The sequence below is a fragment of the Pelodiscus sinensis genome, chromosome 1 (genome assembly GCF_052426305.1).
Source record: "Pelodiscus sinensis isolate ZL-2025 chromosome 1, ASM5242630v1, whole genome shotgun sequence".
Taxonomy (NCBI): domain Eukaryota; kingdom Metazoa; phylum Chordata; order Testudines; family Trionychidae; genus Pelodiscus; species Pelodiscus sinensis.
Genome location: NC_143052.1, coordinates 234430910 through 234447085, shown reverse-complemented (window position 1 = coordinate 234447085; position 16176 = coordinate 234430910). Strand labels below are relative to the sequence as shown.

Genomic DNA, 16176 nt, shown 5'->3' with positions numbered 1-16176 from the left:
TCACAACACATGCAAACACTTCCTCCCATACATTCAAGGATCTTCAGTGCGTATCCTTACCGACAATATGACCACAATGTTCTACATGAACCACCAAGGGGGCACCAGATCCCCTTCCATAAGTGCTGAGGTGATTTGGCTCTGGAATTGGTGTATTCGCTACAACATAACCATCACAGCGGCATGCCTACCTGGGTACAAGAATATCATGGCTGATACCCTTAGCTGTCACTTTGTCACAGAGAACCTATGTGAATTGAACAGTCGAGTCACCCATGTTCTATTCCAACTTCTGGGTTCACCGCAGCTAGACCTCTTTGCCACCAGTCAAAATTCCAAATGCTCCCAATACTGTTCAAGAGCGGGCATAGAGCACAACTGTTTGGGAGACGCAATGCTCTTCTCATGGAATACTCGCCTCTTAAATGCCTTTCCTCATGTCCCTCTGATCCCCAGAATTCACCACAAGATACAGACAGACGGGGCCCATGTAATTCTAATAGCCCCAGCTTGGTCTCGGCAGACATGGTTTCCAAGTTTTTATCAACTATCTCTACGACCTCCCTGCCCACTTCTGATTTGCCCGGATCGCCTCTCCCAGAGTGAGGGTGTGATCCTTCATCTCCAGCCACAAACACTGTACCTGATGGCATCGTCTCTATCTGGTCCTCGGAAGTGAAGCCACAGTGCTTGCAACAAGTAAGAACTGTACTAGTACATAGCAGAAGACAAACTATACGTAATACTTATCTGCTGAAATGGCAACCATTTATACAGTAGTGCACCTCTCAAGGGAGTCCAGCATTCTATGGCTCCACTCCACTTAATCCTGGAATTCATCATGCACCTAAAACAAAAATTTATCTCTCTTATCACTCAGAGTTCACCTGGCTGCTATCATGGCTTTTTACCCCCGATAGATTCTCCATATTTGCCCACCCCATCTCTAAGAAGTTTTGGAAAGGCCTAAAGAACCTTCACGCACCACGTACACCCATACCTTCCATGTGGGATTTAGAGCTGGTCTTCCACTCACTCACAAAACCACCCTTCGAACCAATGGCACTTTCATCACTTACCTTTCTCATCATGAAAATGCTGTTCCTGCTGGCAGTCACGTCTGCAAGAAGGGTTAGTGAACTTACGGCTCTCATGGCCCCACATCCATAAGCAAACTTTCACAAAAAATTATTCTACAATCCCACCCCTCTTTCTTATCCAAAATTTTTTCTGAATTTCATATCAATGAACCAATAGTTCTTCCCACTTTCTACTCCAAACCGCATCACTTCAGGGACAAAACCATATTGCGCACACTGGATGTGAGAAGGGCCATTGCCTTCTATTTAGACAGGACTCAGTCTTTTTGACTATCATGGAGACTGCTTGTGTCTATGGCCAAAAGGTCTAAGGGAAAACCACTCTCTTCCCAGCATACATCAGAACTATGTCCTGTCTTACCACTTGCTACTCATTCCAGAATAGAGCATTACCCATGACTCCCAAAGCTCATTCCACCAGAGCGATGCAATGTTAGCTGTCTTCCTCAGGGGAATGTCGCTCCATGAAATATGTCAAGCAGCCACGTGGTCGTCTAACCACCTGTTTATGAAGCACTGTGCAATTCTACCATGACTGACATCGGAAACCGCAGTAGCTACTATGATCCTCTCCAAGGCCTGCAACAAGTAGCTGAAGCCCGCTTACCATTTAACTGGGCACTGCTACATAGTCACCAACAGTGGAGCACCATGGGAACATCACTCGAAGAAAGAGAAGTTACTCATTCGGTGCAGTAAAAATGGTTCTTCGAGATATGTGCTCCGTGGGTGCTCCCCTACCCACCCTCTTCCCCACTTCTTCGGGCATTAACAACTTGCCAGAAAGGCATCAAAGAAGAAACAGAGAGGATTTGGGCTGCGTGCACTAACTTCAGAGGCGGGAACACCCACGTGCCTCTTGCTCATGTGCAGTCTGACTGGTCACTGCTGTAAAAGTCTCCGATCTGTGGCAATGGGACGAGCCCGACCCCAACAGAGGAGCACCCACAGGGACTCTCATCTCAAAGAACCATCATTACTGCATTGAGTAAGTAACTTATTTTGTAAACGTTTAAAGAAGTTTTTAACCATTACCATTTAATTTCAGCTTGATTTCTAGAAATCAGATTTTTTTTTTTAACTTCTTATATCATCAGCAGATGCAACAAGTAGTGTTGGATTAGAATACATACCACAGTAACTTGTTGATGTGCAAGGTAGAATAGAATAGAATATTCCACAACTATGTTGTTTCTGTAGTATTAAGAGTAAAAAGTTGGCTTTGTCAATAAATTAAGCAGATCTTGGGGGGGAAAAATAGAAAGCAGATATCTGCCATAATAAATTCCTTGTATTTGTTGTTTTGCAGTAGCATAATCGCAACCTAAATCAGAAAGAAAGTAAAAAAAATTAGAACCATTGGCCCTTCATCTTTTCTTAGTGCCTTTTAGGATATTCAGTACTAAGTCTAATGGATTCCTAGCCTCATGTGTAAGACTTGAGTTGTTTATAATAAGGACAGTTATTGTTTATAGGGATTTACCCTTGTTGAACTATAGTTTGTCAGTGAACAGTTGGTAACATAGTTCTAAATATGGGAATGCTAATACTTTCTAAGGCACTGTACTTTGATTAGAAGGTAATTTGTTACACTTTGGAAGCGTCTTGGAAAGCTAAATAGCTAGATACAATTAAGGAAGATTAGCTAACATACTGGGTGATACACACATTCAACCCTAACTCATCTATGATATTTAGTGTGCTGGTTTCAGAGTGTGTCAGGTTCCATATGTTACAAACTCATTGTTCCTTATTACAGCAGTTTTTCTTGGAAGACCTCAAATTCACTCCTTTTACTTCAGCATCCCCTCTTGCAGGCAGGCAAGCAGCTCTTTTTCTTTCTTAATGCACAGCCTGACTATACAAACTATAATTTGCCAAAAGGGTTTTTCTCCCTAACACACTTTTTAAGCTATGTATCTTATTAACTACAGGTTCATTGCATTTTTAAAAAGCCTTTTTTATTAATTTTTGTCTCCACATAACTTTTACCAATAATATTAAGAGAGATTATTATGGATTTTCATAAAAATGTATCTGGTTGTCGTCTTCTTGAGGAGAACAAAATTAATTTAGTGCTTGATGACTACTTTGTAGCTTTAAGTGAAAAAGTTGTACTGCAAAATGCATAGGCCTCTTTAACTTTGCTAAACTGTGCTATATCCTAGATAATGTTCATGAAACACTTCACAGCAGGAACAAACTGCACTGTTCAGTGCTTGATAATATGGTCCAGTAGGCACAAGGGATCATGTGAAATAAACCTATTTTAAAAAAAAATTAAAAAGTCAAATTGTGCTCTATTAAACATGTGCAACCTGTTGGGGACTTACTTGTTGAGGACATGAGAAGAAAATTGGGCCCAAATATTCTTTTATTTAAATTCATTTTACATCTATTCTCAGTGTAGAGCAAACTTCATTGTGTCATGCTATCTAAACTGATCTCTGATCTTGCTTTCTTCTGAACTTTCTTCTTGGATATAATATGGGGAAAGGGGGAGAAGTAAATCCATGTGACTCACTTAGCTTGACCATTTACAGAATCCTTCCGCTTCAACTACTGCTTTTGCAGATTGCTTCTTCAAATGATACTGGTTCTTGCTTTTTGGTCTTTATTGCTGGACAGATATCTAGGAATAGTAAAATCTTGGATACTCTGTGAAATATTTCTATTCTTTTTTGGATTCATCCAAAACTATACAACTTTTACATTTTAAAATTTGTTGTCTTTCTCACTCCATAGTCCAATTTGGAGTAGCTTCCTGAATGGTAGAAATTACACTCTATATTAATATCTTTAAAATTTGTGCCCCAAAACTAAGGGATTAGTTTACACGCACAATTCAGAGATTGAGGTGTCTTTTTCCTAACCAGGATTCACAAGATGTGAATGTTTTAGTCTTTCTTTCCCTACCTGCCAGTATCTCCAGTTTTCATTCTATACAGCAGTGGTTTTAACTATCACATTAGTTATAAATTTATTCTCAGCGATTTCTTTTTCACAGACTATGGGTCCTGGCCTCTGATTTCTCCATTTGTTGCTCCATATTCACCATGCACTGTCTGGTTTCCCAGCTTTTGATGAGCGATTCTCTACCTTGCCTTCCAGTGAGGACAATGTGTTCTGCATTGCCCAGAATTTCATATGAAGTGACTTCATCAGCTCATGGGATGATCTGCTCTGCTACGCTGTGGAAAAGGTTGGCGAGCCCAGTGAAGATAGACAAGATGACAACAACATCTCAGGCCAGGGCACAGGAAGGCACAGACTAAATACACTGTTCTTGTCATTCTTATCTTTATTTAGGGCATAATTTTGCTCTTTGTAAAATTGCAACTTCAGACATCTTAGGTAACTTAATGAGTACCAAACAATTTTTTAAGAAATAAAACAATAAGTAAATTAGCAGAAGTTCCATAAAAAGGCAGATGCACATGAGTCAGGTTTTGTCCTCCATTACAACATTTCCTTTGGTCTGGTAACCACCTTTTAAGTGGAGATAGCAACATACTTCTTTTCAAACTAAAATTGTTAATTTGTAAGCTGTTACTGCCATACAATATTATTGTTCAGTGTGGGACTCCACAGCAGTAACTTGTATACTGTATTACATTGCAAATATCTATTGTATTAAATAGACTACAGTAATGAAAACCAAATCTAAGTTATACTTTTATTTTAAAGCCAACAGTAGCTTTTTGTCCATATGATATTTCACCACTTAGAGTTCAGCTCTTGATTCAGAGCTTTGGGTTTGGGTTTTTTGTAGCTACTCACTTTTTTCTGGCTGATGTACAGTTTGAGTCAGTGTGTTTATCTAAGGATCCTTAGAATCATGTTGAGGTGCAGTGAAAAAGAATCTGAACAGAATGGGGAATGCTTTACTTTATCCCAATTTCCTGTATCTCTCTGTCATACATTTCTCCAAATGTATGTAGTACTCAGCTGGATTGATTCAGGTCTTTTTAACTTAGCTCAAAGTAGGATTTACAGAATTAGCTAAGGATCTGTCTCATCCTCTTCTTTAATAGTTTGACACTGAAGTATTTATTTAGCATTGCATCATTTTGGTCCAACAGAACTTTGGAATGCTGTATTAAATTAGATGCTTCGAATCCCAGTAAGCGAATCATCAGAGGCCAGTAACTGAAACTTTGTCAATGAGTTTAACAATGAAGCTGAAAGTTGTGAATGATATAGAAGTATACAGCAAGACTTATATCTGTTCTTATTTCCATGATCTGAAAATATTCTTGGTATTTCATTTAACTTTTAAAATTCTGATTTGAGGTGTGTAAGTGGAGTTACTTGATGATGCTTTGATTAAACAAGTAGAGAGATTACACTAAGTTACAAGAAGGCTGATCTGTAGAATTTCATTTTAAGTTAATATTCTAAATTTCTGTACTTTTTAGCTTTTAAAAAAAGCATGTAAATATGGCAAGCTAATGATAAGCTTTGAGAGTCTTGCATGTAGCTTATAGGTTGCTTAAAGAAATCTCTGAAGTTTGGCATTTAAATCTTTTTTTACAACCATGTTATAAGTCTTGCTGTATACTAAACATGTAGATGGCGAGTGGCCAGTAAAATACATACTATAATACTGTGACTTGTGCAAGACTTATATCTGTTCTTATTTCCATGATCTGAAAATATTCTTGGTATTTCATTTAACTTTTAAAATTCTGATTTGAGGTGTGTAAGTGGAGTTACTTGATGATGCTTTGATTAAACAAGTAGAGAGATTACACTAAGTTACAAGAAGGCTGATCTGTAGAATTTCATTTTAAGTTAATATTCTAAATTTCTGTACTTTTTAGCTTTTAAAAAAAGCATGTAAATATGGCAAGCTAATGATAAGCTTTGAGAGTCTTGCATGTAGCTTATAGGTTGCTTAAAGAAATCTCTGAAGTTTGGCATTTAAATCTTTTTTTACAACCATGTTAAGGTTATGGCTCTCTCGACTCACAGTATTATAGTATGTATTTTACTGGCCACTCGCCATCTACATGTTGGTCTTGGATATTATGGAAAAAAAAGTATAGTTATTCGGCAATAGCATCATATTTTATTGTCCTTCAGAGATCAACCCCATAAATGGGTGTTAATAGATGGGTAAGTTATTACAGGATATGAACCAATATATTGTGAAGAATTTTCTTACCCTAAAATATGAGCACAGAAACTGCTGAAAAATTTCAGTTGTGATGCATTGATTATTTCTGATTAACACAATAATATAAAAACAAATATAAATTATTATTTTTCGAACAGAACATAGAGTTCCTGATGAACTGGACTCATCACCCTGGGAGAATCCAGATTCTGCCCAGATGAATGGAGGTGAATTGGATATTTCTGGTTTGTCAATGGCTGAAATTGCATCTTGTAGTTATGAGGCCAGGTAGGTAGAAATTATTTGTCATTGTGGTTGTAAAATTCTGTCATACAGTGCTTGCAGATGGAAGGTGAAATATCTATTTACATTGCTTTTATTAATCAAAACATGGAATGCTTAGTCTTTGTTTCAGAAAATTACATTTAAATAAGTTATGCTAGGCATCAGCACAAGAAGGGAAAATATTTCCTCTCCCTTTTTACTTTAATGACATGTTTTAAGCTGTGATCTAATCAGGTCTCACAAGCTAAGCATATTTCAGTTGGGCCACAACCACGAAAGGAAATCCAAGGTTCCATATGAAGTGATGTTGTTAATTTAACAGGTACTGTCCTTCTCTCTGAAACTGACCCAATATTTTTTCATGGCATTAGAAATGTACTGTAGGAGGTCTCCCTCAGATGAGGTATAAAGTTAAAATATTGACTGCTTATGATCACTAAATCTAATGGTGCTTTTTGTACAAATTGCGCTGAATTCCCTATGTAGCCTGGTCAAGAAGGGAATATCCACTGCCTATAATAACTTATTTTCAGTATAATCTTAGACATGAAGTAAATTGGTTTCTGTTGCAAATAGCATCCTAATGTTCATTATCCTGACGGAACCCTGGCTGGAGTGTTGTTGGGCAGGAGCTGCTTTTTCTCATGGCTTGGTTTTGCAAAGATTTTATTTGCTTTATATCTCAATACAAAACTTTACACAATTGTACCATTTTAATAAAATATACCACATATATCCTTTCCTTCTGTATGTTCTAGCAGAGTTATCCTGTTGTCCATAGTACATATTCTGTCATAGCTTGAGCAAGGAGATGGCAGCAAGTTCTGTCTGAAATATTCTCTCTCTCTGTCTCTGTCTCTGTCTCTGTCTCTCTCTCTCTGTCTCTCTGTCTCTCTCTCTCTCTCTCTCTCTCTCTCTCTCTCTCTCTCTCTCTCTCTCTCTCTCTCTCATTTACCCAATGTTGATTGGGTCCTTAATTCATAGAAGTATTGCTTTTCTTCATTTAAGTCATTGCTCTGGGTTGGGCAGGCTGCCTTCAGGAGAGAGGACAACCCTAGCCCTCTCTCACCGCAGCAGCTTGGAGCCAGGTGAGAAGCTCCTGTTCATGGCTGCTGCAGCAGCAGACACTGCCAGGGGGGCGGTGCATGTCCTCTGGATGGGAGACAAATAGACAGACAGACAGACACACAACTAGACAAATTCTCTGAAATATATAGTAGATAGCTGTTCCTTTCTCCACCCCTGCCAGTCCAGTGCAAGCCCACACAGCTTCCCATAGCTCACCTTGATTGGAAAAGGGAAACCGCCGCTAATGGGAGCAGCTAGGCTCTGTGCCTATAGACACTTTGATAAACAAAGCATCTCACAGCCCCCCAGTGGCTTACCTTTGAAAACCCCTGTGTTATAACATGTTCATGGGTGGAGAAAACTCCTGTATATTTGTTCTTTGTCTTAAGTAGTGGTGTGGGAACTTATACATATTATTATTTATTTGTATTATGCCATTTATGATACTTAGGTGGTGCCCGCACACACCTTTAAATATCTGAATCTTTGAGATTTTTGTGAAGAGCAACTCTATGTAATTTACTTGATTTTATTTTATTTTAGACAAGTTGGTATAAAGAATGGAATGTTTTTTGGCCAAGCAAAACAGCTATGTCCAAGTCTTCAAGCAGTTCCATATGACTTCCATGCATACAAAGAAGTTACACAGACAGTGTATGAGACATTGGCAAGGTAAAATTCATTCAGTATTATATACTCTTTTGCAGTGGTTAAGCATGTTTTCATTTGCCACATTCCCAAATGCCATCATGTGGTATAGGATTTTCATCTTCATGGGTCTGTTTTCCCCATTTCCCTTCCCACTTCCAAACAATTCCCATTTCAGATCTTCCTTTTGTAGTAACTTTCTGTCTTGGCAAGATAGTGGAGGATAGTCAGCTTAGATGAGATTGCCCCCTGTTCTGCTCTGTATCTTAAGGTCAAATCCTGCAAAATGATCAACATGTGAATCCTATAAAAGTCAGTGTCAGAACTTCCACAGACTTCAGTGGGGAAAAAGACTGGCTTTCAGTTAACAAATGTTGTAGATGCTGCTGCCCTTCTAAGACACCAACATTTCTTTAGATACATTTTCAAGAATTGAATTTTAGAATAAATTTAAAGAAAATTTTACTTCATTTCAATGTGGGGGGAAAAAAGGGGGCAATTATTTTAAGGTGAAGAATAAAATATTTAGCTTTCCTTCTCTAACTACTCTTTTAAAAGTATGATGCATACTAAAATTAGTCCTAGACAGTAGTGTTACTATAATTTGCTATACTAATATTTTAAAATGCATAACTAAGTGGTGAGAATAAAATGAAAATAAAATAATAGGAAATACCACCACAAAAGGAAGACTTTACGTGCTACATATTTGTTTTAACAGATGGTGAGCTGTTGCTGCTGTTTCACCTCCTTTACTTTGTGTTGTTAGCTATACTCATAACATCGAAGCAGTCAGTTGTGATGAAGCACTAGTAGATATCACTGAAATCCTTGCAGAGACCAGAATGACTCCTGATGAATTTGCAAGTGCTATCCGCACCGAAATCAAAGACCAGACTAAATGTGCTGCCTCTATTGGGATGGGTTAGTACTTTATTTCATATTTACTTACAAGTGTCACGTGCCATCCTTGGGTATATCAAAATTACATAAGGGACTGCTAAAACAATGAGTTTTCATGAAATACAGAAAACATTGCCATTAAAATAAATTTTTTAAAAGTATCTTAGATGGAAAATGTTAAGCAAACTAACTTTAGTGGTTACTACCAGTTCGATTTATAGTACTGACAGTGTGGAAGAACTTTACTTCTGGGACACTTGGTGTTCATTTTTAAATAAATATTAAGATATCTTTTTTTAGTAGATTGATAAATGAAAGCAGGTTAAAACATATTCAGTTACCATCCCATATAAAAAGGGAAAGTAATAAAGAGCTGTAGGATGGCATGATCTAGTATAGCCCATAAAAGGTGTTCACTAAAAATAGAGTTAGTCAGTTTCATAAGCGGTACACTATATGAATTCACATCTTTGAAAATTTTCCATGCTTGCTTTTTCTTTTGCCTTGTCCCCCTTTCTCTGTTCTCCCTTTTTCTCTGTTCATAATCACTATTACAGATTGAACTTCTCTAGTCTGGCAGCCTCAGGTCCTGACCAGTGCCGAACCAGATAATTTGCCAAACCCCGGGAGGTCAATATTGTGTAGCACCATTACCAACGTTCCCATTGCTCACCTGGCTCTTAGAAGACATTGAGGGGTAAATTAGAACTAAACAACAGCACAGAGACTGGTGACTGTAAACAAACTTTATAGGACAGTGGGAAATTTGGCAAAACCCATGGTAAATGGACATCCACTAACTAAAATCATGCTGGACCAGAGAGTGCCAGACTAGAGAGGTTTAACCTGCATAGAAATGAGAATCTGGGAATAAATATTTTGAGACAAAATTCATTTCTGATTTAAGTTGAAATCCATTACTGTAGGTCTTTGAACTTAGACTTCTCCCATTATCTCTTATTCGTTGTAATTAAATTAAACATAATTCTCCAGATTCCTGTTTGTGCCATGCTTTGCCTTGAGACATATTTGGAACCTTTTATAGCCCTATTTAATGTGTTTATTCTTTGTTTTAAAATAATATTTTTACATTTTCTGAGCATACCTTTATATTCTGATTTCAATTTTGTACCACACTCCTCTAGTCAAATATTTGTTCCAGAAATAAGCATATATCAAAGTTTTAAAAGGAAATCAGTCTGCAATCACTGTGTATCCAGTAGTTTTCTAAAATTCCATATTATGGGAACAGTACAAGGACTTCAACCTTAGACTAGAATAAAACAATGGAAACAAAAGATATGTGGCCCAAAGCCTATGACTTGAAAGAGACCTGAGTTCAGTTCTTTGTTCTGCTACATACTTTGTGTGACCTTGAACAAGTAATGTAGGCCGTCTCTCCTTGGGAAGGTTGCAGCAATTTAACGTAAGATGTGAATTTAAACTGATTATATAGCTCAACTAGAGCAAAATCCTGTGTTGGGCACGCCTGTTCCTGATATAGGGTGTGTTTGAGTGCTCTTATCTCTGCTATAATAGTGTCCTTTTGGTTTAATTTAATTCAGTTGGGAACAAATATAAGTTAGATTGGAATAAGAGCATTTGCACAGAGATTTCACTGGCTTAATTAAGCCATTTTATTAAATTAAAACATGTGAATATTGGTAAAAAAGGCCTTAGTTTTTAAGTGTCTCAATTTTCCATCTTGTAAAATAGTACAATCGTATTTCCCACTTCACATAATGCTGTGAGGCTATATACAGTAAAGATTGTGTGTCACTTAGATACTACAGTAATGGGTGTGGGCCATATAAATACCTGACACAGATAGAATGGTGGGAATATTAAATGACATATTACAGGCAGAAGATGGGACACCAAAGGAAAATGCGACATGGAATCTTTTATTGATGTCATAAATTTAAATCTTATCATGGTTCTCATGATGTCTGCATTGCTATTATTGACCAAAAAGACATTAAATAATGTAAAGCTTGTAGGGCAGAAGAGACAGCGAACAAATTGTAAAGGGTGACATTTACCTAACTTTTTGTAGTTTACCATATCCTACAGCAAGGTGTTTTGGTAGCAGTGGCATCACAGAATAAGACGTGCTAGTGCACCATATTGGAGTGGTAGCTGGCTGGACATGAAGAAATCTGTAATCAGAAAAAAATTGTTGAATGTGTGCTAAATGTCCCCCTCACTCTGATTTTTGTGGGACATTTCAATAGCAAAACTAAGGGAGTTTTATTCTTTTTGTTCTTTAGTAGGTAACAGGGTTCAGAAATGCCCATTTTTATCATATAATTCACTTTTTAGGAAGGTTGACAGTTTATTATACTTACATTGAATGCAGCATCTTTTCAAAATGATCTACAGCATTTGATACACAGACCTCACAAGTTCAGTAGTCAAATTAGTGATCATCATTACACAAGAGTTGCAATGGTATGAATTCATTGGTTCATATACTGTATAATTCTCACAGCAAATTACCGACCATATATTTTTTATCATCTATAATTGGCTTATTACATATTAGAAGCATCCTTGGTTAATAACTTAGTTTAGCTAATAATTAATTCACATTTTAATAACGTGCTGCAAAGAGCCACAAGAGACACATTAGAGAGAGACTTGTGGCTCATCAGCCTGTCTGAGTGTCTATGATGTACAATACAAAGATGCTGTAATTTTACTTTTTAACTATTTTGATAGTTATGTTATCTATTTCTACAATTGTAGAGTATTCACTGCAGTTTAGTGCATTAATGTATTTTGTAATGGATGTGTTTTTAGTTTAATATTGCAAGTAGAAGTTAATAACGTAAAGAAACCCTTTTTTCCCTGAATCTTGCCAATTACCAGAATGGAAACATGGACTACAGAAACAAATAAATGCTTAAAAACCCAAAGTGTTGTTTGGGGAAAGATTGAACTATGGCAATATGCGTCTGTGCCTTTCTCCACATCCTTTGACTAGGAAAATGCTGTTTATGATGGCAGAAATCAGCATAGGCATCCTTTAATTACTTGTTCATTTTTACAGGTTCCAATATTCTGCTGGCCAGAATGGCAACTCGCAAAGCAAAACCAGATGGACAGTATCACTTAAAACCAGAGGAAGTGGATGATTTTATTAGAGGTCAGCTAGTTAGCAATCTTCCAGGTATGTTTTTAAATGGAATTCTTCATCTCCTTCTTTTACAAGGATTATTTTTTAGACTGACATTAGAATTTGCTGTCTTCTACAAATTGATGTCCAGTATCAATTAAGGAACAAATTATTTTTCCGAAATCTCATGTAAAAGAGATTAGTCGTTATTTAAGGTTATTTGATCGGCAGTATAAAAATATTTCATCTTTAGGACTATGTGCCGAATGCTGCTGTCTGCTGGAATGCTCCTTTTCGTTTCTCTTGTCATTTTACATGTTTCTCTTTGAATCTTCTTTAAGAATAGAATCCATATTAAAAATCTTCTGAAGCCATACAGTATGATGAGTTGGCAAGGGATGGACTCAGCTTAGTATTTCAGGCAGCCTGACACTTTGCCTTCTAATTTGTGAGTGTGACATCTCAGAGTTCATGCTGAGTTGTTACACACAGGGCTGAGGACAGAAATACGCGGGCGGGATGGAAGGGTAGCTTTGGGCCCTCCCAGAACGGGCAGAGCTTGGAGCTAGCCAGCCCTTCTGCACTGTCCAGGCATTGCTGCCTATGACTCCAGTGGCAATTTAAAGACCCCGGAGCTCCTGCAGGTAGCCGGGAGCTCTGAGCCCTTTTAAATATCTGGGCCCTTTGCCCTCCTCCACCTCAGCCCCGTTGACAGCCATGGTTACACATGGGTAGTTACTGTTAGGAGTGTAATGGAAAAGTCTCTTAATATTATGTGCTTGTCCAATTGGTTAGTTGGCTCTGTTATGAATGGTTAATGTCAGGATCAAGGGAATAATTTTTAGAAGGGGGCGTGCACGAGAAGAATTGTAAAATTTGGGGGAGTACCAGAGAAAGGGTATGTCCACACTACAGAGTTAGTTCGAACTAACGGACATTAGTTCGAACTAACTTTCATAGGCGCTACACTAGCGCTCCGCTAGTTCGAACTTAATTCGAACTAGCAGAGTGCTTAGTTCGAACTAGGAAAACCTCATTTTACGAGGACTAACGCCTAGTTCGAACTAGCTAGTTCGAATTAAGGGGTGAGTAGCCCCTTAATTCGAACTAGTGGGAGGCTAGCCCTCCCCAGGTTTCCCTGGTGGCCACTCTGGCCAACACCAGGGAAACTCGTCTGCCCCCCTCCCGGCCCCGGACCCCTTAAAGGGGCACGGGCTGGCTACAGTGCCCGTGCCAGGTGCAAGCCTGCCAGCACCCACCTAGCAGACCCTGCACCTGGCACGGCTCGAGCCAGCGACCCGATGCCCCCCAGCCCTCCCCCTCTTCCCGGGACCAGGCTGGCGGCTCCCGGGAGCTTGCCCGGGACCACAAGAGGCGGGCACCCGCCTGGGCTAGTGCGGACATCGTGGACCTCGTCCACGATCTCCGCACTAGGCACAGGAAAGTGGCAGTATAGGGCAGGAGAGCTGCCAGCCTGGCCACCCAGGAGCAGGTGTGCATGAAAATCAAGGGGGTCCACTGAGACCCCCGACCCTGAGCCCTGAGCTTCCAATGGCCATCCTGGGTCAGACCAAAGGTCCATCTAGCCCAGTAGCCTGTCTGCCGACAGCGGCCAACCCATAGGGACCCTGGAGGGGATGGACCGAAGACAGTGACCAAACCATTTGTCTCATGCCATCCCTCTCCAGCCTTCCACAAACTTTGGGCAGGGACACCACTCCTACCCCCTGGCTAATAGCACTCCATGGACCCAACCTCCATGACTTGATCTCACTTCCCTTTAAACTCTGTTCTAGTTCTAGCCTTCACAGCCTCCTGCAGCAAGGAGTTCCACAGGTTGACTCTTTGCTTTCTGAAGAACAACTTTCTGTTACTAGTTTGAAGCCTGCTACCCATTCCTTTCCTTTGGTGTCCTCTAGTCCTTCTTTATGGGAACTAATGAAGAACTTTTCTGTATGCACCCTCTCCACCCAACTCCTGCTTTTAGAGACCTCTATCCTGTCCCCCCTCTGTCTCCTCTTTTCTAAGCTGAAAAGTCCCAGTCTCTTTAGCCTCTCTTCATATGGGACCTGTTCCCAACCCCTGCTCATTGTAGTTGCCCTCCCCTCTCCCAGCCTCTCTCTTCCCCTCTCCCACCTCCTTTTCCCAGTCTCCCCGAGTTTTGTTCAATAAAGAGAGATTCTATTTTTGACCACATGTTTTCTTTATTTTGTACATCAGGAAGGGGGCTAGGGAAGGGTAAGTGGAAGGAGGTGAGGGAGGAATGGGGTACGAGCCCCCGATGGGGAGGACTGGGCTGGCTCTGCGGGCTTCTGGGGGTGGAAGCTGTCCTGCAGCCCCCCAATTGCCCCCTCTCCCCAGATGGCAGCCTGCGGCAAGTGCAGCCGGTCTTATGGCCAAGTGCTGTGATGTGCCCAGTGTGGGCACTCAGGGCACTCCAAGCCAGGACTGCTTTGCAAGCGGGGCACCCCTGAGAACTGTCTGTCCGGGGTGGGGGTCGGGTCCCTTTAAGCTCAGCCCTTGGCTAGCCTGAGGCAGCAGCTCCACGCTCTAAGTCCTCATCTGATGCCCTGCCGGCACTGCTTCCGGCCATCCTTAACCCCAGTTCAGGGTCCACTTAATGTGGACATGCTAGTTCGCATTAGCAAAACGCTAATTTGAACTAGTTTTTTAGTCTGGATCTGTTAGTTTGAATTAGCTTAGTTCGAATTAACTAATTCGAACTAAGTTAGTTCAAATTAGCGCTGTAGTGTAGACATACCCAAAGGGAGTTTATAAATATGAAGAGACATGAATAAACAATAGGAGAGGAAAGAGGATAAAAAGAAGAATGGCTTTTTAAAAACTTGTTGATATTAAGAAATTCCCACTGAAAGAAGGGTTGGAGAAAAATGAGGAAGATGGAGAAATAACAAGTTGGTAAGTGGAATGTAGAAGAAGAGATCTTGGAAAACTGGGTATTCTTGAGTTGAAAGAAGGAAGTATTCCTTGAAATTAGCCAACAGAAGGATGGAATAGTCAAAATGAGTGGAGAATACAATGGAAATGAACTACAACACATTAACATTTTGTTGTACACTGTCTAGCCATAATGGACTTAGAAGTATGACTTACAGAATTGTCTTTCGTTGAATTTACTGTTTATAAAGATCTTCAGTTATTTAAAACACTAAATTTGAGTTACAGGAATCTGTGTAGAGTGTGCCTTGAGAGAATAGTAGAAATTTGCTAATTTGTGGCAATTAAATGTATGCAATTGTAAGCCAAAGTGCTTTTTTTGTATGTAACAAGATAGCATTATATTTTTATAACTACCCACCATTTACAGGCAATTAACTTTTAGAAGCTTCATTTTTTTCTTCAGACGTAATTTTAGTATTTTCCATAGTATAATGTAGTATGCTTTAATTTAAAAGTCCTTTAAAGTTTTTTTGTGTGTTATTTGCATTTAGTATTTTTCCTGACTTAAGCACTCCCTTCTCACTCTGCCTTGCACATGTAGTAGGAAGATCCTGGGAGCAGGTCAGCTGAAGGGCAGAGCAAGGGTGGGTGCAGGGGCAGTTGAACACACTCTGCCCAGTTGAGCAGGCCAGATAGAACTGCTAGGCAAGCTGGATCCGGCTTATGGGCCATATTTTGTCCACCCCTGCTAAAATAGCAAAATTTAACACTTTTGGATACCAAGTGGTTGGTAACTCACCTCATATAATTTGAGCTATCTTTCCCTTCTGAAATACCATGTTTCCAACCAAGTAGCAAATGAAAATAGAATTTTTCTGGTTTCCTTTTGGGTGCCAACGCTTCTGTACGGTGTAAAATATCTCATTTGTTTTATTTTTGCATTGCTAAAATGTGCTAATCAGACTACTGTCTTAATACTGCCCTTTTGCTCAGTATTGTACAAAGTGTAGAAGACAATGTCATTATCCAAAGGG

At 39.4% G+C, this 16176-nt stretch overlaps 1 protein-coding gene across 5 annotated transcripts in view; it reads left to right on the top strand.

The window, feature by feature from the left end:
• REV1 (REV1 DNA directed polymerase) overlaps positions 1–16176 on the top strand; it is a 104488-nt gene that overhangs the window by 43798 nt on the left and 44514 nt on the right. For all 5 annotated transcript variants that reach the window (XM_075916886.2, XM_075916871.2, XM_075916874.2 and 2 more), the window contains 4 exons: positions 6378–6507; positions 8116–8244; positions 8990–9144; positions 12176–12295. In XM_075916886.2, coding sequence (XP_075773001.2) covers positions 6378–6507; positions 8116–8244; positions 8990–9144; positions 12176–12295 — 534 coding nt within the window. The remainder of the gene's footprint in view (positions 1–6377; positions 6508–8115; positions 8245–8989; positions 9145–12175; positions 12296–16176) is intronic.